The sequence below is a fragment of the Heloderma suspectum genome, chromosome 7, assembly GCF_057233095.1.
Source record: "Heloderma suspectum isolate Gila_16-S chromosome 7, 16-S_ref, whole genome shotgun sequence".
Classification (NCBI taxonomy): Eukaryota; Metazoa; Chordata; class Lepidosauria; order Squamata; family Helodermatidae; genus Heloderma; species Heloderma suspectum.
In genome coordinates, this window is record NC_139464.1 from 43,426,528 (window position 1) to 43,452,340 (window position 25,813).

The 25,813-nt window shown below is 42.0% G+C and overlaps 1 protein-coding gene across 7 annotated transcripts in view; it reads right to left on the reverse strand.

The window, feature by feature from the left end:
• Window positions 1-1,530: 1,530 nt before the first annotated feature.
• FAM227A (family with sequence similarity 227 member A) overlaps window positions 1,531-25,813 on the reverse strand; it is a 37,084-nt gene continuing 12,801 nt past the window's right edge. For all 7 annotated transcript variants that reach the window (XM_084809837.1, XM_084809841.1, XM_084809836.1 and 4 more), the window contains 11 exons: window positions 25,099-25,245; window positions 24,112-24,213; window positions 21,446-21,550; window positions 19,050-19,173; window positions 17,170-17,319; window positions 12,377-12,435; window positions 11,147-11,243; window positions 6,576-6,703; window positions 4,517-4,674; window positions 3,223-3,372; window positions 1,531-2,441 (listed from right to left, as the gene is read on the reverse strand). In XM_084809837.1, the coding sequence (XP_084665963.1) occupies window positions 2,318-2,441; window positions 3,223-3,372; window positions 4,517-4,674; window positions 6,576-6,703; window positions 11,147-11,243; window positions 12,377-12,435; window positions 17,170-17,319; window positions 19,050-19,173; window positions 21,446-21,550; window positions 24,112-24,213; window positions 25,099-25,245 (1,344 nt within the window). In that variant the 3' untranslated portion in view covers window positions 1,531-2,317. The remainder of the gene's footprint in view (window positions 2,442-3,222; window positions 3,373-4,516; window positions 4,675-6,575; window positions 6,704-11,146; window positions 11,244-12,376; window positions 12,436-17,169; window positions 17,320-19,049; window positions 19,174-21,445; window positions 21,551-24,111; window positions 24,214-25,098; window positions 25,246-25,813) is intronic.

Here is a 25,813-nt window from a genome sequence, read left to right on the forward strand (position 1 = left end):
GGAGGTAGAGAGCATTTGCTTTTTCAGTAGTGAGGGAAAGGTACTCTGCACATGCTTATAGGCACCTTCATCTTTAATTATTTCATGGGCAAAAAAAAGGTAAAAGGTAAATGTGTCCCCAACCAGTCGTGTCCGACTCTAGGGTGTGGTGCTCATCTCCATTTCTAAGCCGAAGAGCCAGTGCTGTCCAAAGACGCTTCTGTGGTCATGTGGCCAGCATGACTGAACACCGAGGTGCACGGAACGCTGTTACCTTTCCTGCCGAGGCGGTACCTATTTATCTACTTTAAATTTCTTGCTTTCCAACTGCTAGGTTGGCAGAAGCTGGGACTGAAGACGGGAGCTCACTCCGTCACGCGGCACTCGGATCTCGAACTGCTGTCCTGCTGACCTTCCGGTCTGCAATTCAACGTCTTAACCACTAAGCCACTTCATGGGCACCTTGGCATAAATCCAGCATTGAAATCTGTGGTAGATTGCTGGTCCTGATGCAGGTTAAGGCCTGGTAGAGTCTATAAAAGAGTAATCTCTCTGTTATACTGAACTACAATGTGCCCATTTTATTATATATTTCCCTCTGTAACCCATGTCAGAAATGCAGACATACAGAAATGGCCTTACCCTCCAGTTAGAATTGTTACATGTAGTCTTTGCCTCAAAAGAGAATTGGCAGTTGTTACTTCAGACATTTTGGGTGGGCACCTTAACAGTCCATGCAAAAGAGCATGTAATCCTGCACACCACTTGCTACCTAGATTGTTACCTGCTTCTCTGGTACAGGGTTAAGAAATCTAGACAAGAGGAATTTGTGCCAGACTGTGACCACAATTGCCTTTTTTTGGTCCAGGGACAAGTTGTCAAGTACAGTTTTTTGACATGGTTGTCAGGATATTTTACATAAGACCACCATTCCCTTCTGTGGGAAAGGGTTAGTTCACACTACAGATTTATCACACTGCTATATATGGGCACAAAAGGCTAAATGTTGCATCCATACCAACAGCAACACTGAAGACCAGCAACATTCAGTTTCACTGAGCAGGAAAAAAATTGTGAAATAAGGAAGGGTCATATTGGTTTGTGCTAGACGGCCTATTAAGGGACGTTGAAATTATGTGGAACTAGCTGATTTTAATCAAACCTTGTCAAACTCGGGTGTGCTGAACTAGTTTCATCAGGATTCTTTGGTCTGTGTCCAGTATATTCGCCTGTAATCTGTACTGGCAATTGTCATGTTGCAATTGTTTAATATACATTATTGTAATTGTCATGTACAGTTGCAGTTGTTTTTTTAACAATTGGCCTTGCTGGTCATTCCACAAACAACAGAATGTTGCCACATAAAATCTCAGAAGCTGGCCATCTCAGTAGTGGCTCCCACCCTCTGGAAGACCTTTTCCCATGCAGTTTGGGAGGCAGAAAATGTGGTATATTTTAAACACCTCCTGAACATGCACTTATTTAAGCATGCTTTCTCTGGCTTGTTATTAATCATAATTAATAATGATGCTGCTCCATTGTATTGTTTTTGTATTGCTTTTAATTACTGTAGCTGAAATGGTTCTTAATAGTGTATTTTAAGCTGTGATTTTAATATTGTTATATGTGAAATGGTTAGGGATTATATTAAGTGGTATAGAAGTATTAACAATAAATAAATAAAATAAATATACAGACACTGCAATGCAAACAGAAGGAGATTTCAGTGAAAAGCACATCATGGTAGATTTTCAAAAGCAATGGATTCTTTTTAACATTTGGAAATACTTTCCCTTAAAGGAGATAAATTTTACTATTCTCATTTTCCTTTTGGGAAAAGTAGAGGAAAACAAGGGGAAAATAGAAACATAACCTTAAACACAGTCTTGCAAACAAGATACACCAAAATCTATAACATGTATAGTCCTGGCTAGGAAAGCTAAAGGCCATTTTTGTGTACCTCTCTATACTTTGTTCAGCCTAAGATTTCTGAGTCCTGTTCTAGAAAAGTTGCAGTAAGTCAGTCTAATTTAGAGTCAAGTTATTCTTAAACTGGGCAGGGGCCAAAGAATGGGACCAAACATCAGCATCACCTGGGAAAAAAATCAACATAAACAACATGTCCGTATTAATGAAGGAAACTGGTTATCAACCAGTGTTGTTCTCAGAGCATCACCTCATACTGCCCCTTTAATGCAGCAGTAGATACTTATTTCTAATCAGCAATGTATTTACATCTTTTTGTACCAAATCTAGATTTATTACAAAACAAGTAAAATCTGTTACTAAGTCCACATGTAAATTAACTTCTATGTCTCCCAGATGAGTAAGTTAACTACTATATCATTTCTGGTAAGCTGAATGAAATCTTGTGTGAAGCGTTTGTTCCATCCAGGGGAGGAGCAAGCAGCTCTTTCTGCTTTTGGGCCTGTCCTCTTTTCATCTCTTCCTGCATCTCCTGTCTATGGAGCAAGGTGACAAAAGAAAAAGTGAAGTTAACTATCCTTGAAATTAACTTGAATAGCATAGGAAGAAGAAAGAGCTATTAATGCAATAGAAGAAAGATAAAGAGAACCCCGGAATGTGATTACTTTGCAGAAAACTTTGTTTCAGTCTTTAGCTAAAGGCCTCTTTAGGGCCTTTCCACATGTTCAAACTGCATTCCAGCAGCTTGTATGATAGTCTGCAAGGCCTTTTCCTGCAACAATAGCATGATATCTCATCCACATGTATTGGATGTGGGGAGACAGCCATTTTGCAGGGGAACATAACACATTAAAAAAAACCCTAAAAAAAAAGCCTATGCAGTTGTGCAGGCATGGGAAAAGGGAGTTGTGCTGGTCATCACAAAAGATATTTGTGGTTTATAAATGCATTATCTTGGAGATTTTTCCAGATAAAAATTTTTAATTTTTAAGTGCTGGGAAAATGCCAAATCCACACAGCAGAAGTGCAATACCATGAGACAGCATGTGGACAATAAATACATGTTTATTTAACTGTTGGCCATTGCAATATAAAGCAATATAAATGCCAAGAATGACAAAAATACAAGGATGTATGAACCAAGTTAGGATCATGAGCTGCCATTATAGTTCACAATATGATTAAATAAATAAGAAACTACCATGCATATACTATTCAAAAAACTGATCCTGAAAAGGGCCTTAGGGTGTCCTGTCTCCCTCACTTTTGAGACTGTAATGCTAGAATGAAGCTGTACTTAATGAGCTCTTTAAGTACCTGAAAAGCTCCTGCTTATCCTTGTACTGTTGGTCAAAATTCTTCATTTCTCTCCAGTGTCTCCGATAAGTTTTTGTGAAGGCTTTGTGCCTCTGGTGGAGTATATTAAAACCTTCTTTGATCACTTCTGTGTATGTCTGTGCAGAATCCGTGATTTCATGTGTTAAGGACAATTCTACTCCAATTTGTTTGCAGAAGCGTACCACGGCGAATAATTATAGAGCCTTTTTAAAAAATGCATGCATCTAAAGATCTAAAAATAAAACTCAGTAAAGCGGCATGTTTACAAATAATACAATATTATGTTTAGATATCTATTATATGTAATTATTATTACATCAACCACAAGCTGAAGAACCTCAGCAGCAACCTGGGGAAGGAAACCCTACTCCCCTGAGGGACCATTAACATTTGGTCCCTCTTAACATTGGGACACCTTCCGACGTCGTATCTTTAAGCCTTGTGATACATTCCATGGGGTTTTCTTGGCAAGAATACTGGAGTGGGTTGCCATTTCCTTCTCCAGTGGACCACATTTTGTCAGAACTCTCTGCCATGACCTGTCCGTCTTGGGTGGCCCTGCACGGCATAGCTTATGGCTTCACTGAGTTATGCAAGCCCCTTCGCCACAACAAGGCAGTGATCCATGAAGGGGAGAGATGTCCTAGGCCTGGGTTATTTCCTTCAAGACCTGCCATGACCCAGAAATGCAACAGCAGAGTAGCAGGTGGAACATCTAAAGACGGGAAGGCGGGGGGAGAGGAGAGAGACCTTTGCCTTCCCAATAACTCTTGTCTCTCCCATCAGGAGTCAGGAACTGTAGTAGGCAGTAGCAACAGCCTGGGTGAGGAAGCCTTGCCCAGTAAGGGGCTCAAATATTCTACCTGTCTTTTGTGTGTGCATGTATTTTAAAGATATTGTAAGCTGCCTCAAGAAGTTTAATTACTTATTTGAAAGACTTATATTCTGTCTACTAACCAACTAACCAACCAACCAACCAAACCAACCAACTAAACTGAATCCAGCACATACTTAAACTCATGCATTGGATTGTGGCCATTATCTTTAAACAGTAAAGTCTAATGCAGACTTACAAAGGTTCAGAGCAGAATCTTGTAACTGGCCACAAACACAAGGCCGATAATTACCTATCCTTTTTCCTTCTGCTTTACAGGGGGAGATGCAGCCCTGCATTTGCCCCAAACGTGCAATTTGGCCTATGTGGACCAGGACATGGTAAATTAAAATCAGTGGCTTTCCATCCTCATTTCCCCTGTGTACACTGTAAGGATATGGTATTGGCTTGCAGATCTCTCTCCTGGGCAAAAATATGTCACATCCTGCCTTTAGTATAGCATGCCGTTTCTGGAGGAAGTGCTGAATGAGTGGGCTGTGTCCGGAGATATTCAAGTGATGCCAAGTGAACTCAGGACCACAACAGGCTGGGTGTGACTAAAGGATAAAGGAGGATGGCTGTCATTTACATCAAACCCAGATCTGGGAATATAGTATGTATCTTATAGCTGTAATGGTTTTCACTCTGAGTGAACAGTCATGCTACAATTTTACTAATAATTTAAATCTGTCTGCAACAGCCATTGCTAACATCTTGTTTTTGTGTGGCCATTTAACCACACAATTTATGTGCACCGGAAATGTATGTGCCATGAATTAGAGTAAGGATCACAATATTGTAGGAAATGTACACAAATTAATTGACTAGTCTGTGTCGAATATAATCTACTGGCAGGGCCGATGGGAGCATGACCAGTGCAGGCCCAGAGCTCCTGTGATCAGAAACCCTGATAAGGCAAGGTTCATGATCACAGGAACTCTGTAAGTGCATTCAGCTGAACACACTTATACAGCCCTTTTCAGACCTTCGCATTCAAAGTGCGAAGGTCCAACTGGCAACTGGGCATGCAGGGACAGGGTTTACGTGCATGCTCATGTCTCCCACCACAGCTTACTCCCACATGTGAGCAGGCATATGTCTGCATAGGGCTACTACTGAATTCCTAACGTGACTGATTTCCTATAGAGTACTCATGCGCATAATAAGGTAACAGCCTCCACTGTAGAACTTTTTTATACTTGATAGCAAACCCCATGAGATCCCCTCTGTAGTGGGCCAGACTGTTACTGTCTCATGGCTGGGCTGTATTCACATTGAGATGTTTTTTGCATGAATGATATGTGCATATGTATCCAGCCACATGATTTCTGTGATTCTGGTAGTGCTTTTTTTGGGCTAACCATGATTAGACAAATTGCTTCAGCCATGTATAAAGTCCCCACCTGAAGGTTCACACAGCATTTGCATTGGGACATCATAACAAACTATGATTTATCCCAGGGATGGGTAACATGTGGTCCTTCAGAGGTTGTTGGACTGCAACTACCATAATCCCTCACTGCTGGCTATGCTGGCTAGGGCCGATGGGTGATGCTGTCCAATAACCTCCAGAGGGCTACATGTTCCTCATCTGGTTTATCACGAAAGGAACAAACCTAGGCGAGCCTTGGGCTCATGTGCTCCCTGCTGCTCCTCCAGCATGGCTGCAAGGAAGAGTGTGGAAACTTTCACATCTGTTTTTGATTAACTGCAGCTTATCGTACCATCTGAACCGAACAAACTGTAGTGAATCTTAACTATGGTGTGTTTGAAACATGCCAGCTTCAAACTGTGGGTGATGAAGCTGGCTTGTTTCAAACAACCATAGTTGAAATTATCCACAATTTAGGTTTTGGCCGTAATGCTAAAGTGCAGTTAATAAAAAATGAAAGTGAAAGCTTCTGAACTCCTCCTTGTAGCCAGGCTGGAGAAAGGCAGAGGGCACAAACCTGAGGCTCACCTGGGCTCATTCCTGGCATAATAAACCATGGTCTATCGTGATGTCCAAATGCAGCCAGTCTCTCTACATGAGGAATGCCTTGTTTTCAGCCCGACTATGACCCCTCACACTCCCATGGGGGCTGTTGTCAAATGTGAACCAGCTCATAGATAATCTTGTACTGCTCTCTGATTTATATAATTTATCAGTTTATTCCAATGTTCAATTTCTGTTTCACTGCCTTGGGGAGAGCTGATTTGTATTTGTGTGTCTCAACCCCTCCCCTCAACAACCCAATCAAGATTGTGCTGTGAGATAATCGAAAAGAATCCTTAATTTTTGTGAACTGCTCAGAGAGCTTCAGCTATGGGGTGGTATAGAAATGTAATAAATAAATAAAAATTATCCTGCATTTAAAGGGTATATTGATGTTAGCAGTGGGGAATACATTATTATCTTATCCAAATCCACTAGAAATTGTGGTACTTTAAAAATTTCCCTCTCCATAAAATATATCACCTCTCGAGGAAGCAAAGCAATCTTTAGCTTCTTTTTTTGTGAGCTTCGGCATTTGTTCCATGAATCCTTCTCTTTAAGCTGGTCATCACATGATGCAGAGTGAGAATTAAAATGGGGATGCCTTCTTTCTAGGAAAAAAGCAGTCATTTGATAACTATTAGTTGTTATGCAAGATATCTCCATTTAATTGGAATGATATATCCAATTAATGTATCAACGAAGGAAAGAAATGTACATCTGATCAAATCTATCATTTACCCAAAGGAGAGATTCCTCTAGTTCAGAAATGAAAGAAAGCTGCATTTTTTTCCTCATCATGAACCGCCCAGAGAGCTTCGGCTATTGGATGGTACAGAAATGTAACACATACAGACATACATTTGTAAGTGAGCGGATATATTGCTTTATCAACAGAACATGCCACTCTCTGCTACATTTCAAGGAGACCATAGCACTATGCATTTTTACATGTAGTCAGGTTCATGGCAGGTGACATAGAGCTCATCACATGTGAGCCCAAACTGCACAATTTGTAAATCACAAAATCCAAGCGGTGAGATGGTGTGAGTTGGGCCTACACACAATGAAGACTCTGTATTCTTAGGCCCCTATGGAAAACTGACATCCTATGCACCAGGGGTGTTGCTAGGTTCTTAAAAGATCCAGGGCACAGGTTGTTGTTGTTGTTGTTCAGTCGTTAAGTCGTGTCTGACTCTTCGTGACCCCATGGACCATAGCATGCCAGGCCTTCCTGTCCTCCGCTCTCTCCCGGAGTGTGCTCAAGTTCATATTCATTGCATCGGTGATGCTATCTAGCCATCTCATCCTCTGCCGTCCCCTTCTCCTTTTGCCTTCAATCTCTCCCAGCATCAAGGTCTTTTCCAGGGAGTTTTCTCCTCGCATTAGGTGGCCAAAATATTTGAGCTTCAGCTTCAGAATCTGTCCTTCCAATGAGCAGTCAGGGTTGATTTCCTTTAGGATGGACTGATTTGACCTCCTTGCAGTCCAGAACACAAATTTGCGCATCTCTCTCTCTCTCTCAAATAATATATTCGAGTCTAAGCTCACCTCTAATATATACACATACATATGTTTGTGTGTGGTGTGCTTGTATGAGTGTATAGATTACATACATACATAAGAAGTGTGCACTGACCCCTCCCCCACTTCAACTCAGACCCTGATTCAGTATTTTGGAAAATGTCCCGCTTCTGCTCTGGCCAATTTATAGTCGGACCACTTCAGCTCAGCACCAAACCTGAGTCAATGTTTGGAAAAATGAGTCTTTATGCTTCCTGTTGACTACCATGGGAAATTAGAAAAAAACTGTAACTTTTTTCTCTTGGTCAGAACTGGATGATAATTTCAGGCACAGTAGCCCCCTATAAGGGGATCACACCTGCCCAATGTCAGAAAAATAGGTGCAGGATTTATATTTTGATTTTCTTTTAAAGGGAACTGCCAATAAGATTTTTATTACTTGGAAGAATTGGATAAACATTTCAGGATTAATTGCCCCATCAGAGGAGATCATGTCTGCCAAATTTCAGAATGATAGCCACAAGAGTTTTTGTGCAAGGGTGGCCTTGATATTTTGAGGTCTCTAAAAGAGGACATACTTATCTCCCTATTTTCCTTGTGGACCATTGTTCTGAAAATTACAGACAGCCTAGAGTTGTCCCTAAGTAAGAAACCATTGACGTTTCAGAAGGATAGGTGCAGCAAAACATGCATAGGACTGAGCTGAAAGGATAGTCAGTTCATTAGATGGAATTGGATAGGCACTGTATTAAGCTTGCAGTACCATGCTCACAACTCAGGACTTATTTCTGAGTAAACATGCAGAACATCAAGGTGCAAACCTCCCTGCAAAAGTAAGTTGTGCTGGAATCCTATGCACACTTTCCAGAGGGTAAGCCTCATTAAACATATTGAGACTTCTGAGTAGGCATACATAGGATTGCATATATTAGCAATATTTATCTCCCCTCCACTTAAAAAACAAACCCCAAACTATTTTTATTAAAGCTTTCTGTTCATAGGAACATAGGAAGCTGCCTAATACTGAGTCAGACCCTGGGTCCATCTGGTGCAGTACCGTTGACACTGACTGGCAGCAGCAGCTCTCCAGAGTTTCAGGCAGGATTCTTTCCTAGCCCTACCTGGAGATGCTGGGGATTGAACCCGGGACCTTCTGTATACCAAGCATGTGCTCTACCAGTGAGCTACAGCCCTTCCTATTGCTGGATAATGGCAACTGACAAACAAAACAGCCCCAGATTTGTTTCTCTGCAACCATATGAACCCACTTTTCTCAAAGGCTTGAGTGAGGAGAAGGAGAAAAACAAATCCTCTTGTCTGTTTGTATGAAGTCAAATACAGTTCAGAACTTCTCTTGCCTGCCAAAGAGCATTCTCTTTAAGAATTCCCCAAGATATGCTGTTAGTGGAATAAAGAAGAGAAAGGAAGAACAGGATAGGGGATGGAAGAAGAAAAGGAGAATGGTGATTGGAAATGTGCAGGGGGTTGGGGGGTAGAGAGAATTCCCTAAGCCAAATGGATCCTTTCAAAGAGGTAGTACTTCAGAGGAATTTAGGAGGCTGCGGAGGGTTTGTAAGGATTGCATGTACTTAAATTAACTTTATGAGGTGAGGTGGCTGAGGGCTTTTTCTAGCTTTCTTAAAATTGTAGAACCTATTTAAAAGCCCCAGCAGTTTCTTGATCATGACACCACATAGTCCTAACCCTCCCTTTGGAATAATTTGAGTCCTACAGCTATTTAGGAGAAATTAAAGTGGAAGGGGAGAAAGAAGTTTGTGGAGGCTGATTTGATCCTTTGCTGTACTGAAACTACTAAACTTCTGCAGAAGCCAAAGGTTCCAGCCTGGGGCAGTAAAATTAGATGCTGTGTGAAATATCAGTATTTCATATGGAGCTCTTTCTTCCCTTCCTTCTCCCTCTTCAAAATTTCATTGCAAGCAAGCTCCCAACAATGGGCATGTAAGAGCAGAAAAGTAGAGAAAGAGATGTTTTTTGCACCTCAACCCCCCACCCCAAAACCCTACACCAGAGATTAGGGATAGTGACCTCCTAATGGTCACCTTAAACACCTTCTGATTAGGATTGCTAATCCCCTGTGTGGCTTAACAGTTTTTACTTTTTGTTTTAGTCTTTGAGAAAAGGAAACTTTATACATGGCTAGCACAAAAGCCACTGGACCTACCTGCCTGAAATTTGGCAGGTTCAATCAGCTCCATGGGGCTGTGAGGTCTCCAAATTCCATGCACTTATGTGGAAGAACAAAAAGTTATAGCTCTTTGCTTTGACACATTTTCTTGAAAAAAGCAAATTTTACCTGTGGCTAGCACAAAAGCCACTAGGTTTAATGGCCTAAAATTGGGCAGGTTCAATCTGCTCTATGGGGGCTGCCAAGTCTCCAAATGTCATGTATTTATCCTACAAACTAAAAAAGTTATGGCCGTTTCTGTTTTCCAATGCAAGTCAATGGGAAAATGTATAAAAAATGGCAATAATTTGTATGCACTACTTTCTGTATGCACTACCTTTCTGATGCACTACTGGAATAATGCTACATATATCTGTGAAAACTTCCAAACATTTTCATGGCCCTCTGGTAACACTAGACACCAGTTGACATAGCTATAGGCCCAAATTCCTCCAGAGTTTCTCATCCTCTCATTCTCGCTTAAACATCAACCAGCCCCATTTAAAAACAACACTGCTCCATTTCTGGTCTTTGGACTAGGCAGGAATGTGATCCAGCCAAGCCAGCAAGGTCTGTTGAGAGTTAGAGGCCTGGCGCCCCAAGCACTAACCAGCAAGTGAGCTGTTCAATAGCATCAACACAGTTATCAAGAGTCAGAGGGCCAAATGCTGAACAGCAGGGGAGCTGCCCGGGAGACTGCTAGAACTAGAAATCCAGAGCTGTTCTATAGTGTTGTTGCACCAGCAGCATCTAGGCAGCAGTTGAGGGCTTTTGTAGTCCACCTGACTGAACCAGGTGGCAATAGTAGGGCCCTGACCTGTAACATACTTAGAGAAAGGATCCTGAGTAGAGCACTGAATTGGGATGCCTCGTGCTGGTAGGCAAGCACCTTCTGATCTCTCTTTGGATATTACCATCTCTGCTCTTGAGCTGAATGGGCACACTCAGGCTCAGAAACAGACAAGCATAGAAAAGGATTTGGTACTCCATGGGATCCTGAAGATTTTCTGTGTTATCAGTCAAGCACACGATTACTTCTCTCCAATGCATACCAGCTGTGTAAGACTGCTCCCCTGTACTTGCATGATAAAACCAATTAAAACATCTGTATCCTTTTTTATCATAGGGATACCCATAGGGACAGGCTGATATAAAAATAAGACAACACACACTTGTATACTTGAATCACAGAACCATAGAACAGTAGGGTTAGAAGGGGCCTATAAGACCATTGTGGCAAGATGTGGCAAGAAAGCATGCCACATCAATGCTGCCCAATAGTATGAAAACAAAGTATAGGGGTCTTTTAAACAGAGTACATTTCTTTAACTGTTCAATTTGTTACCTTTTTTGGATAGCTGCTGTTGATCTTTTGTCCTGGAAATAGGTTTCTTGGCTGTTTTTATGCACTTCCTAACAACATTTCTTAAAGATAAGTTATTCTAAATCACAAAAAAGAAAGATGAAGAACAAATTCATACATCATCATGTTTGAACACCTCACCCTTGGAAGGGTAGGAGTGAACTTGGAGGCATTTTAGTGTGGTACGTGGGTTGGCACAATCTTCAAAGTTAAAAAACAGTTTTAAAAGGAGGGAAGAATGGACACAGGGCATCTCTACACCAGCCTAAAATCCTGCAATTAAAACGGGGCTTTCTGCTTCCATTTTAAATGCAGGATCACAACGACTCCCTTTTTCACGACTCCCTTTTTCACGTGTGTCCTCCCCCCCTTCTCCCCGTATCTGAGTCTTCCATTATCTTTCATTGATCTCCCTCCTCTTCTTGCCAATTTCCCTCTTTTCAAGGAGGGAACACAAGGGGAACACAATAGGGTAATTTGATAGGTCATTATCTGCAATCTATTTAAAAATCGGAGCAAAGGTTTGCAGGAGACTGCAAAGTGCAGGAGACGCCTTGGAGGCTCATGGAGTCATCTAAAGAGCCCACGAACTTCTGCGATTGAGCCATCTCAATAGCACGATAAAAGCTCTGTATGAAGGAGCCCTTAAAATGGTGAGACACTGCTGGAGGACCAGGCATCTTAGTATTTTTTCTTACTTTTAAAAGATCTACATGAGCACTCACTTGATCAAGTGGATCAGTGCTTGCCCTTATTTATCAAACTTAATAGTTCTAAAACTTCCCCTGGCAAAGTGTGCTGCTTCTCATCAGTGATGTCACAGGCACTATTCCATAGCTGCTTGTGACAAAAGCACAGCAAGGGGGAGCACTGCAGTCCAATAGCAATATTAATGGTTCGAAAAGATATAGCCACAAGCCTCTGCAGAAGCTGCTTGCAACACCCATCCACACAGCCACTCCTCCTCACCATGTCATTTCTTATAGAATACACATGCACTTTCCCCTTTCTGTTTTTTTTTCTTGCTCTGCTTCTAGCTGCAGCAGTTTAATGAAAAAAGTTAAGAATTTTTTAAAAAATCATACTATAGCAGGGCTTACTAACATGAAATCTGACCTCGAACACTCAGGCGAGATGTTTCACCCTCAAACAGAATAGAACATATTAATGGTTCCGTCCCCAATACTAATGCATGTAAATGAAATGTTTTACCTGCGTGGGGAGCTTCCCCACAGTACTAACTTCCTTGTAGCCAAAGGAAACATCAGAGTCTGTGAAAAACAAAGAGATTTCTCAAAATTTATCTTATCTATAACCTAAGATTTATTGCATGGGGAATTCTCTCATTTAGTCAGTGGGCCAGACCAAACATCGGTATCAAGTAAGGTGGAAAAACTTCATTATGATTTTTTGAAAGGTCTGTGTCTCTAGATTGTATTTTCATGTGATAGCCCATTCTGACTGGTTGCTTGAGCATTTTATGATGTCATCAAGATGGCTACAGCCACTTTTTTCTAATTTTCTAATTTACGCTGTAACATGTCAAACAAGCGTCTGATTTAAAATTTTAAAACTGTGTTGGAAAGCTGATGAATTCTCTTGCAAATAACTAATTGTAATAATGACTTTATCTGTTACCATTTTCATGGCACAAGCCATGTATCAAGAAAAAAGTTAAATTTTCCCTCATTTTTTAGTTTACTGCATATGACACGTTACAACTTAAATGAGTTGCACAATTCATTCTGATAAAATCTATGAGGCATATAATCTTCACTTTAGATTTTATGTGTAATTGCAATATTTTAGCTTACTACTAACCTAATGCCCACCACCACCCATACGTGCGTGTGCACACACACAGAGTGTGTGGTTCATGTTTTTAGCAAAGCTTATTTCTTGAAAACAGCCAAAGCTAAGAAATGGTGGTGGGCATTAGGTTAGTAGTAAGCTAAAAAATTGCAATTACACATAAAATCTTAGCTTTGGCTGTTTTCAAGAATTTGTTGTTGTTGTTCAGTCGTTAAGTCGTGTCCGACTCTTCGTGACCCTATGGACGATAGCATGCCAGGCCTTCCTGTCCTGCGCTCTCTCCCGGAGTGTGCTCAAGTTCATATTCATTGCATCGGTGATGCCATCTAGCCATCTTATCCTCTGTCGTCCCCTTCTCCTTTTGCCTTCAGTCTTTCCCAGCATCAGGGTCTTTTCCAGAGAGTTTTCTCTTCGCATTAGGTGGCCAAAATATTTGAGCTTCAGCTTCAGTATCTGTCCTTCCAATGAGCACTCCGGGTTGATTTCCTTTAGGATGGACTGATTCGACCTCCTTGCAGTCCAGGGGACTCGTAAGAGTCTTCTCCAGCACCACAGTTCAAAGGCATCAATTCTTCGGCGCTCAGCCTTCCTTATAGTCCAGCTCTCACAGCCGTACATTACTACTGGGAAAACCATAGCTTTGATTAGACGGACCTTTGTCGGCAAGGTGATGTCTCTGCTTCTTACTATGCTGTCTAGGTGTGCCATAGCTTTCCTCCCAAGGAGCAAGCGTCTTTTAATTTCATGGCTACAGTCACCGTCTGCAGTGATCTTGGAGCCCAAGAAAGTAAAATCTGTCACTGCTTCCATTTCTTCCCCTTCTATATGCCAGGAAGTGATGGGGCCAGATGCCATGATCTTCGTTTTTTTAATGTTGAGTTTCAAACCAGCTTTTGCACTTTCCTCTTTCACCCTCAACAACAGGCTCTTTAGATCCTCTTCACTTTCTGCCATTAGGGTGGTATCGTCTGCATATCGGAGGTTGTTGATAATTCTCCCGGCAAACTTAATTCCGACCTGTGATTCATCCAACCCGGCGTTTCTCATGATGTACTCTGCATATAAGTTAAATAAGCAGGGTGACAATATGCAGCCTTGTTGTACTCCTTTCCCAATTTTGAACCAATCGGTTGTTCCATGTCTGGTTCTTACTGTTGCTTCTTGACCCTCATACAGGTTTCTCAGGAGACAGGTACGGTGGTCTGGTACTCCCATCACTTTAAGAATTTGCCACAGTTTGTTGTGATCCACACAATCAAAGGCTTTAGCGTAGTCAATGAAGCAGAAATAGACGTTTTTCTGGACTTCTCTTGCTTTCTCCATGATCCAGCGAACGTTGGCGATTTGATCTCTTGTTCCTCTGCCTCTTCGAAACCCAGCTTGTACTTCCGGTAGTTCTCAGTTCGCATACCGCTGAAGCCTAGCTTGTAGGATTTTGAGCATCACCTTGCTGGCATGTGAAATGAGCGCAATTGTGCGGTAGTTTGAACACTCTTTGGCGTTGCCCTTCTTTGGAATTGGAATGTAAACTGACCTTTTCCAGTCTTGGGGCCACTGCTGAGTGTTCCAGATTTGCTGGCATATTGAATGCAGCACTTTAACAGCATCATCTTTTAGGATTTTAAATAGCTCAGCTGGAATACTGTCATCTCCGCTAGCTTTGTTGTTACTAATGCTTCCTAAGGCCCATTTGACTTCACTCTCTAGGATGTCTGGCTCAAGTTCAGTGACCGCACTATCATGGCTATCAGGGACATGAAGATCTTTGCTGTATAGTTCTTCTGTGTATTCTTGCCACCTCTTCTTAATCTCATCTGCTTCTGTTAGGTCCTTGCCTTCTTTGTCCTTTATCGTGCCCGTCTTTGCACAAAACGTTCCCTTGAGATCTCCAATTTTCTTGAAGAGATCTCTAGTCTTTCCCATTCTATTGTTTTCCTCGATTTCTTTGCATAGTTCATTTAAGAAGGCCTTCTTGTCTCTCCTTGCTATTCTCTGGAACTCTGCATTCAGTTTGATATATCTTCCCCTTTCTCCCTTGCTTTTCGCTTCCCTTCTTTCCTCAGCTACTTGTAAAGCCTCATCAGACAGCCACTTTGCTTTCTTGCATTTCTTTTTCTTTGGGATGAATTGAGTTGCTGCCTCCTGAACAATGTTACGGACCTCCGCCCATAGTTCCTCAAGCACTCTGTCTATCAGGTCTAATCCCTGAAATCTATTCCTCACCTCCACTGTATATTCATAAGGGATATGATTTAGGTCATACCTGAATGGTTTAGTGGTTTTCCCTGCGTTCTTCAATTTCAGCTGAAATTTTGCAAGAAGCAGCTCATGATCTGAGCCACAGTCAGCTCCAGGTCTTGTTTTTACTGACTGTATAGAGCTTCTCCATCTTTGGCTGCAAAGGACATAATCAATCTGATTTCGATATTGACCATCTGGTGATGTCCATGTGTAGAGTCGTCTCTTGTGCTGTTGGAAAAGAGTGTTTGCTATGATCAGCATGTTCTCTTGGCAAAACTCTATTAGCTTTTGTCCTGCTTCATTTTGTACACCAAGGCCATGCCTGCCTGTTATCCCGGTGATTTCTTGACTTCCTACTTTAGCATTCCAATCCCCTATGATGAAGAGGACATCTTTTTTTGGTGCTAGTTCTAGAAGGTGTTGTAGGTCTTCATAGAACCGATTAACCTCAGCTTCTTCGGCATCAGTGGTTGGGGCATAGACCTGAATTACTGTGATGTTGAATGGTTTGCCTTGGATTCGTACTGAGATCATTCTATCATTTTTAAGATTGTACCCCAGTACTGCTTTTCCCACCTTTTTGTTGACTATGAGTGCTACTCCATTTCTTCTAAGGGATTCTTGCCCACAGTAGTAGATATGATGGTCACCTGAATTAAATTCGCCCATGCCTGTCCATTTTAGTTTGCTGATTCCCAAGATGTCAATGTTCAATCTTGCCATCTCATGTTTGACCACCTCCAGCTTACCTTGATTCATTGATCTTACATTCCAGGTTCCTAAACAATATTGTTCTTTACAGCATCGGATTTTCTTTTCACCACCAGACACATCCACAGCTGAGTGTCCTTTCGGCTTTGGCCCAGCCACTTCACTCTTTCTGGCGCTACTTGGAAATACCCTTTGCTCTTCCCCAGTAGTAAGTATATTGGACACCTTCCGACCTGAGGGTCTCATCTTCCGGCGTCATATCTTTTAGCCTTGTGATACGTTCCATGGGGTTTTCTTGGCAAGAATACTGGAGTGGGTTGCCATTTCCTTCTCCAGTGGACCACATTTTGTCAGAACTCTCTGCCATGACCTGTCTGTCTTGGGTGGCCCTGCACGGCATAGCTTATGGCTTCACTGAGTTACGCAAGCCCCTTCGCCACAACAAGGCAGTGATCCATGAAGGGGTTTTAAGAATTAAGCTTTGCTAAAAACATGAACCAATAGGGAGAGAAAGTGAAAAATATATGATGTATATATAAAATGGCGGACTTTCGTTGTCATGGAAAACAATGTAATAGAGCTCACAAAGAGCAGGGCGTGCCCTGGAGGAGGACTGCATCATGTACAGGACCTGCAAACTTCTGTGAGTAAGAAATCTCCATAGCAGGATAAAAGCCCCATGTGAAGGAGCCTGAAAGTTCGGCATTTTCCCTCCTCCTACCATGGAGACAATGTAAATGAGGTTTAAAGTTGTTTTATTGCAAATTAAACAACAGCGCCACCTTGAAACACACAGACCTTATCGAGAAGTTTAGGTTTTTTTTAAAGCCACGTGGAAAGGACCCAATCTAATCTCACAAAGTTTCTGGAAGCAGAAGCCCCAGTAAATTGCAGGATTTTTAGCCTTGTGTGATGAAGCCCTTGGTCCTGTATTGTACACTGGGAACAGGTCTCGGGTTTTCCCCTGCATCTTTGCTTGAGATGCTTTTAACTGGTGATAACAAGGATTGAACCTGGGACCTTCTATATGCAAAGTATGCACACTGCCACTAAGCAATGGCCTCTCCAATTCCAGCTTAATTTCATTTGACTTATTAGCATAATTAGCATGTAACGGGAGCAGGGAGTTTAGCAGATGCTTTTACTGGGGCAGATTTTTTTTCCTCCATAGCACAATACCTGCCCTAGTAATGTATGCAAAGCCAGGGTATTTCATTTAAAATAGCAGATACCTGTTTTACCTAAATTTGCTGAGAGGAGGTCAATTTGGTGAGTACACTTCCCAGTCCCTAATTTTCCCTTTCCTGACAGCATATCTTCTCTCCTGGATCGCTCTGGCTCCAGCTGGGAGTAATCCCATTTATTGTAACTCCCTGGTGCATGCAGGGTACCTGTATCAGGGGCAGCGGGAAGAAAGGATTGACAGCAACAAGCAAAAAAATTGAGTTATTGTTATCATGTATATAATTCTTAATTTATTGGACAGTCTTAAGTCTGATTTTGTTTGATATTGGAAAAATAAAAATAAAAGTGTGCAGAGGGGAAAGAAAGTGAGTGAAAGAACTAGAACTCCATTAAAACAATGGAGAGAGCAATCCTATGGCCACTAGACACTGTCGGAGCCCACGCCCCGAGGTCGGTTCCCGGAAAACCAACCACCCCTCTCGTCCGTGCTGCCTCAGAGGCAGTGTGGAGAAGCCCTGTCCTCCACGCTCAGAAGAGGGAGTGCAGAGCTACTGAAAATGGGCGGGGCGGGCAGACTTTCTGGGGCGGGGAGAGTGGAGCTGCGTGGAGACGCATCCAATGTGTTATACAGCAGCTTTCTCTCCTGGTCGCCCCACCCCCCGCTGCTAGACAGCCATTTTCGACTGTCTAGCAAAAAACAGCAAGGCAGGAGAGGTGCAGAGGGAACGACCCTCCCCCCCGGTGCCTCTCCTGTCTTGCTTTGGATAGGTGGTCTCCTCTGAGTTCGGAGGCAGCCATCTATCTAGTTTGGATTGTGCCCTTAAAGAACTAAATCAATTGACATGAATACAGCAGTATCCCTTTGTATGTAAGATCTGATGGTAATGTTTTGCTTTGGTTATATGATCTCCCTCTCTCTAAAGAGCACAGAACATACTTATTGTTCTCATGCAATCTCTATTCAGGCAGCTGGGAGGGACAGACCTGTATACTTAGTTTCAGCAGTAGAATGGCATCATGTGGGGATTTTTGAGCACCAGTAGCTTATACGTACACCCAGGGACAGCCCATCCCAACTAGCAGAGTACAGGTAGTTACCCAGGGCAGCAGAATTCCATACATTAGTCCAGACCAATCAGGAAAATCATCAAAAAGAAGCACAAGCACCCCACTCCAGACCCTTGGTCTGAGTTGTAGGGACAACTGCCCCTAATTTTACCTAAACTGCAGCCTCTTTTCTCTCATGCATGGAGCATACGTCCCTTCCGTTCACTAACTTGTATCGAGCAGGGATAAAAGGCTTCAACTGGAAAAATCCAACAGAAGGAAACCAGTAGCAACAGCATAAACAAAGATTACTACCAGGATCCAATGAGCTACTTTAGGCATGCTCAGGAGCTGAGGTATGCTCAATGGCAGGCTACCTGAACCTGGTGCCCTCCAGATGTGTTAGACTGCAGCTCCCATCATTCTCAGCCAGCATGTGCACACATAACTAGTTGAAACAACAAACAGCCTTGTAGCATCTTAAAGACTAACCAGTTTTATGATGGGATAAGTTTTGATCATCTGATGAAGTGAATAAAAGCATATCATAAAAGCAGATGTCATAACAGATGTGTTAGTCTTTAAGGTGGCATGGGACTCTTTGCTGCAACAGAATAACACAGCTAACCTGTGGCAGTTATAAGTAGCTGAGCAATTATTTGGATCCCAGTTTAGGACAAGGGAAGGAAGCCAGGGGGGCGGTTTGAAAACACCAGAGATGCTTTGACTGTACATGGCTCAAAGTGGGGGTTTAACTGGTGACGATAACTTGAAGGATTGCCCCCCCCCCCAAATGTTGCTACATTGTGTGCAGAGTCTGGAATGTGAATCACCAGCCAAAGCCTATACAGTTGGTATAGCCTGTCCTCGAGAAAAGAGAGCATCTCACCTCCTAACCACTCGGAGAATATGTCACAGAGCTGGGCCTTGAATTCATGTGTATTGAACAAGGACCTTGGGAAACAGTAGCAGAAGCAGGTGTACACAGCTTGACTCAGCAGTGATGGGAAAAACTAAAGAATCAAGAAAAGGGTGGGGGAAATACAGCTCAAATAAAATGGCTACTGTAACTGTGTGTTGATTATTCAAATGTTTAGTTATTCAAATGTTTAACCCAGTAATTTTTCAAACTGTTCCAGGACTGCTGGGCTTCCTTAAAACCTTTTCAAGGATTCTTCAATCCAATGGTGGGTAATCTTCCCCTGAAAGTCAGCTTGTAATCTATAACCAATCTTCCCCAGCAACACACAGCCACAAGACTGCTGTGGCTGATCTGTCGCATTCTCAGTTCATGCAGGGTGGAGTTGAAGCGCCACAGGGCAGGCCCATGTCCCACATGAAATGCAGGAACTTTCTGTACTTATTTATTTAATACATTTATATACCACCTTTCCTCTAAGACACCTAAGGTGGCATGCATTATCCACCTCCTCTGATTTTATCCCCACGACAACCCTGTGAGGTAGGTTAGGGTGAGAGTCAGTGAATGGCCCAAAGTGAGCTTCATGGTGGAGTGGGGACTAGAACCCAGGTCTCCTGAATCCCAGTTGAACACTCTAAGCACTGTATCACACTGGTTCTCTTAATGGCAAACATGGACGAATTCCTTTTTAGATGAGTTGACATGGAAAGGAATTCCCTGAAAGTGGAAGTTTGAAAAGCATTGAATCTGTCAATAGACTGTAAAAAGAGTGGCTCCTATTTAAATATGATACATACATGTGAATATGGTATTGGGTCTCTCTTAACATGTGTTTCCATGATTAAGACTTTTCAGAGAGGAGAGAACCTCAGAATCCCCTCTTCTGAATTGTATCTTCTTAAATGAAGGGACCCAAGAAATACTGAACCAGAAGCAAGATTTTCTTGGCACAGGAGTGAAAAAATAGCATTGCCAAAAATAAAAAGCAAAAGAGCCCTAACAATCCCAATGGCTCTTGTTCACATCTTAATAGAAGACATTATTTGTTTCCAGTTCAGCTGGAGCTTGCTAAGCTGAGATCAGCATTTGTGAAATAATGTTTATCAAGCAAACATGAAAAGAAAAACATGTTTTCTTTTGTTTCACAAACTTGAAAATAAAGGTTAGCGCAAGAGCAGAACACAATTCAGGATCCCAGATTGGTATAGTTCCTTGGCCAAGGAAGGGGGAAGAGGAAGCTCTTTGGCAGGTACTTTGACAAGATGGAAAGTGGTACTCGCATCAAGTACTGAGGGTGAAACAAGGTGTGATACCTTTCATGCAATTGCTTAAATGCTGGGGTTATTTTTTTAGAGCAAATAGCAAGTGTGGGGAGGGCCCCACACAATGAGAAGCAAAGAGTTAAAGCCCCCTCAACCACCCCAAGGATCCTGATCCACCATGATCATCTCTCCTTCCACCCCACCATGCCTGCTATTTACTCTTTTAAAAATTCACATAATTGCTAACGGTGCTACTTCTAATTTGGCCCTCAGACACACAGCTCTGACTGAGTGTACAACATGCCACAATAGCAAGGGGAGAATACTGGATGTGCAGCTGTTGGAGAACTGGACAATTTTTTTAAAAGGATTACAGATATTCACAGAAGATAGGGTGATTGACAGCTATTAGCTAAATGGGACTTCCATGTTCAGAGCAATGAAAACCAGCTGCCAGGGACAAACAGCAGAGGGCTGTTGCCATCATACCCTGTTTTTAAGCCTCCCAGAAGCACACAGCTACCAGTGGAAACAAATGAGATGGAGCTTTGTTCTCATCCCCCAAAAAGCCTCATGAGGGGGAAGCAGCAAAAACGGTCAAGAATTGGGGCAAGATGGTAGTACCACTTCCGCGTTCTTCACAGCAATTCCTCCAGCATACAGTTTGAGCATATCAAGGGCAAAGAGGCATAACATGCAAATATGATCAGAAATTTCAGGGTGGTGATCAACAGCACTACAATCCTAGATTCTCAAAAGCATGCACATTTTTTGTGATGTTTGAGTTGGCCTAATAAAGGTATTGCACTATATAGATTTTGGAATTTTTCTTACAGCCAACATGGCTGCCTGTTTTTTGTAATCCTAGGGTCATATTCAGTGTTAGTCTGACTTAATGTAGACCTATTGAAATGAATGGGAAGTTAGACCAAGTCCTAGACTTCAACTGACATTTTAAATAAGCTCTTCCAGTATTGATGAAATCTCAAGCATCATATCAGGCTTAAGGCAATGTGCTTTTTTAAAACCAAGCTATCCACTGCTACTTCCCAGTGTGAAGTCTGATACCTCTTTTTTAAAAAAAAATCTTTGCATACTCACTGAAAGGATGTGTTCCTGGTTGGAAACCTTATGACAGCCCAAGAGAGCACGAGAATAATTTTCTGCAATGCGTTCAAACAAATGTCCCTGAATCTCTCGATTTGGCTATTAGGAGAGGAATAAATTGAAGGGTTACTGAAGAGACAGTTTACCCATCATCTCATGGTGATGGGGCTCCAAGAAGGTAAAATGCAGTCTACACTCAGGTAGCCTAGGGTAAAGGAACTTATACATGGGGCAGCCTTTGAAAAGCACTCAGAAACTTTTATTTTATTTATTTATTTAATTTCTATACCGCCTAATAGCCAAAGCTCTCTGGGCGGTTCACAAAAACTAAAACCAAACAACACACAATAAAACAATTTAAAATATATAGAACATTAAAACCACAATATAACAATACAACCACAATAAAACCTAGCAGCAGTGCTGGAGTTTAAAATACAGATTTAAAACAGCAAAGCTAAAAGTTTAGAAAGCTAAAATGCTAAAATGCCTGGGAAAATAAAAAGGTCTTCACCTGGCGCCGAAAGGAATACAATGTAGGTGCCAGGCAAACCTCACTAGGGAGCTCATTCCAGAGCTGGGGTCCCACAGCAGAAAAAGCCCTCCTCCTAGTAGCCACCCACCTCACTTCCTTTGGCAGGGGCTCACGGAGAAGGCAGCTGACGATGATCTTAAGGTCCGGGCAGGCACATATGGGAGGAGGCGATCCTTCAGATAACCTGCCCCAAGCCATTAAGGGCTTTAAATGTTAATATCAGCTTAAACTGGTTCAAAATACAGCTGCTAGACCACTAATTGGAGTGTGCTGTAGTGATCACAGTTCTTCAGTACTACAAGATACTTGGCTTTCTGTTTGTTTCTGGGCATAACTCAAAATGGTAGGGTTGACCTACAGAGTCCTAAAGGCCTGAGACCCAGGTATCTGAAGATCCCTGAAGTTCATCTGGCACCCTTGATATTATCATTTTGGTCATAGGCCAAGTCTGTCCTGTGTACTCAAGCTTTTAATTAGCGTCAGCAACTTCTATCCTATATTCCTAGATTTTATAGATGCAGCTCATTTTCAGCAGATATTGTTAAGGTTTTTAATGTTTATTGTAAGCTGCCTTGAATATTTTTTATAATGGAGAGCAGGATTAAGAAAAAGGTATCCTGAGCTTATCTTGCTCTCCTGCTGGACTAGCCCAAGCCACCAGTGCAATCATCTACCTCTGCTTCACATTTCTAGCCTCACTCCCAGAAGGCTGGCAATATGCAAATAATTCAAGGAAGTTCTCCAAACAAAGAAAAGTTTTAAAATCTCGCACCATCATCCTACAATTTGACTTAGGAAACAGAGGTTTTTTTGGAGGGGTGTGATGACAGCAACACCAACCAACTAAGAACACAGCGTGTTATCCACACAACAACCCTGTAAGGTAGCTTCGGCTGAAAGATACGGATTTGCCCACAGTCACCCAAGCAGAGATTTGAACCCAACCTCTATATTTTATTTATTTATTACATTTATATGCCACTATTCCACTAATGAGTTCAAAGCAGCATACATGGTTTTCTCCCCTTATCTTATCCCCACAATAGCTCATAAAGTAGATTAGGCTAAGAGATAGCAAGTGGCCTCAGGTCACCTAGTAAGGTTCATAGCTGTGTGGGGATTTGAACCTGGGTCTCCTCAGGCCTAGTCCAACACTCTAACCATAGTTCAGTGGTAGAACACATGCTTTGAATGCAGAAGGTCCCAGGTTCACTCCCTGGCATCTCCAGTTAAAAAGATCAACTAGACATTCATCCAGGGTTTGCTGCTTTTGTAATCCACTATCTCAGCCCAGCCTACCTTGCAAGGCTGCTGTGGGGATAAAATGCCACTTCAAGCTTCTTGGCAGAAGGTGGCATAACAATGTAATACATAAATAGCTTTGGCTTGTACTTCATTGTCCCTGGCTTGCTGATTGCACATTTTTGAGACACAGGCAGGATTGACCAAGTTCAGAAATGACTGCTTCCCTGTCCCACAACAGAAACTTAATAGAACATGTTAATGGTGTCAAGAGTGAATGAGGAGATGTGCACAATATCAGCTTTAAAAATATCATTGCTTAACATGATTCGATGAGGCTGTTATATTTGTTTCCGTGTCAACTATTTCACTTGTTAAGATTTTTAAGGTTTCATTGCAATTGTGCGCGTATATAACTTTTATATAGCATTAGGGGTATTATCCACAGCCCTGCCAGCCCAGGTCTGCGCACGACCACAATATCGCGCTTCTGGGAGCAAGCCCCTTCTGGAAACAAGTGTTTTCTCTGGGTTGGTGCTTGCCCCCAGAAGAGCAATATTGTGGGTGTGTGCAGTAGGGGCTGTGTATGGACCTGGCCTGGCAGGGCTGTGCACAAGTGGACCATGGGCGGCGGGGCTGGCTGTGGGCACATCCATCATTGGATACTACCCAAGGACTGGCTGTAGCAAGAATGCACCATCTCAGGAGAAACGGAACAGTTTGCTAGAAGGCTAGTGAAACCAGAAATGAAAAATCAGGAGGAATAGTATCTACTTGTGAACTGCCCAGACAGCTTCGGCTATCGGGCGGTATAAAAAATGTAATTAATACATACATACATACATACATAACCAACATCCCAATATTCATCCCTTTTTCTTACATGATACAGGTGTAGAAACAGCCACCAGAAACTGTCCAGCAAAATAGCTTGGATGCATGGAGCACCGAGAAACTTGCGCAGCATCTTCATAGCCCACCTTGTCTGTAAGGAAATTAAACGGCACCATCGTGGTTTAGATATTTTTAAAATTTAAAAAAGATTTAGTGGAAAGAATGGTTTTCTGCACTTTTTCGTCTGTCTCCTTTTTTTCAGACCCAGCCATGCTACTTCAGAACCAAGTTAAGCAATGAGTTCAATGGGATTAACTCACCTTAAATGTCAGGACTCCAGCTCAATTGGAGTGTGGGCTGAGCTGAGTAATTATCCAGGACTGGGACCTGACAAGAACATTTAAGACTCATGGCCCAGTTCAGGCAAAATGATCTTGATCTAATAAACTAATAATGTTTTATTAGAGAAAGCATTAGTACCGTGCCTTTGTGTTCCCTCTTCCCATCTTTCTTCCACTGCTGTTGAAAACTTCCAGGGTTTGATAAACCACCATTTCCCACTACATCTTGGACTACAAGTCAGGAAAAATATCACCCCCATCCCCTAGTTTCATATCCTGGTTTGTAGTCCAAGGGTGGTATCCAATGTTACTCCTACCTAGAGTAAACCCATTGAAATGACTGGGACTTAGGTTAGTTGTAACTAACGTACACCTCATTCATTTCAATGGTCCTAAGTAAGACTAACACTGAATACTACCCCAAGATTAAACCACTGTTTCCAAGTTTGGATGTAATGGGAAACTGTGGTTTAACAAACCATGGGAGTTTTCAATTGCAGCATGGGAGAGAAGGGAGTATAGAAGAAGAGGAGGGAGCACAAAGGCACAATGCTCATTCTCAGTTGAATAACTCATCATTTATTAGACTGAAATCATTACATCTGAACTATGCATATGTCTATACCATCAGTCCACCCCTAATATCACCCTCCAGACTGCCACGTATTCCTGAATGTTTGATGTATTCAGCGTACCTTCCCAATTATTGTTTTACTCTGGGCACGAATCACCTTCTCCAATATTTCATCTAGCTCTACTCCATTTGGCAGTAGTGTGAGTTCTTCCTCACAGTACCCTGGATATTGATACAATTCCACGAGCTTATCCTTTTCTGTTACCATCTAGGGATCAAAGGAAGAAGTAATACATTAGAAATCTAGAAGGCCCACAACCCAACCCACGTAGCATTCTGTTACCTGCCATTCCAAAGTTTTTGGGACTCTACTGGGGAGACTTGTCTAGGAAAAATGAACAACCTTGCTGACCTGAGCAACTATGGGCCAAACTACATGTTACACAGGAGACTCTTCACTGGATCACTCAAACATTTTTGGTTTCACTCTAAAGCATTTTTTTTAAAGAGTGTGTTTTACAAAGTGATTTTCTACAAAGGACAATACTGTGAATTTGAAGGAATGTACTCACTATAATAGTGACTATATAATCATTTTGGGAGAATGCTAATGCTTACTAATGATTCAAGCTGGAAAATGACAAACTCTCCCTGGGGAATTAGAAGCCATCAATTATTTGCATGAACTTGATAAAGACTCATTGTTGAACAGACTTTTTACTGGTGACCCATAGTTGGGTGATTTATAATACTAATATGTTGGTGATTTGTAATGTTCATGTTATTGAGATTTGTTATATGTGTCATCCTTTTACACTAGTACAATATAATAAGTA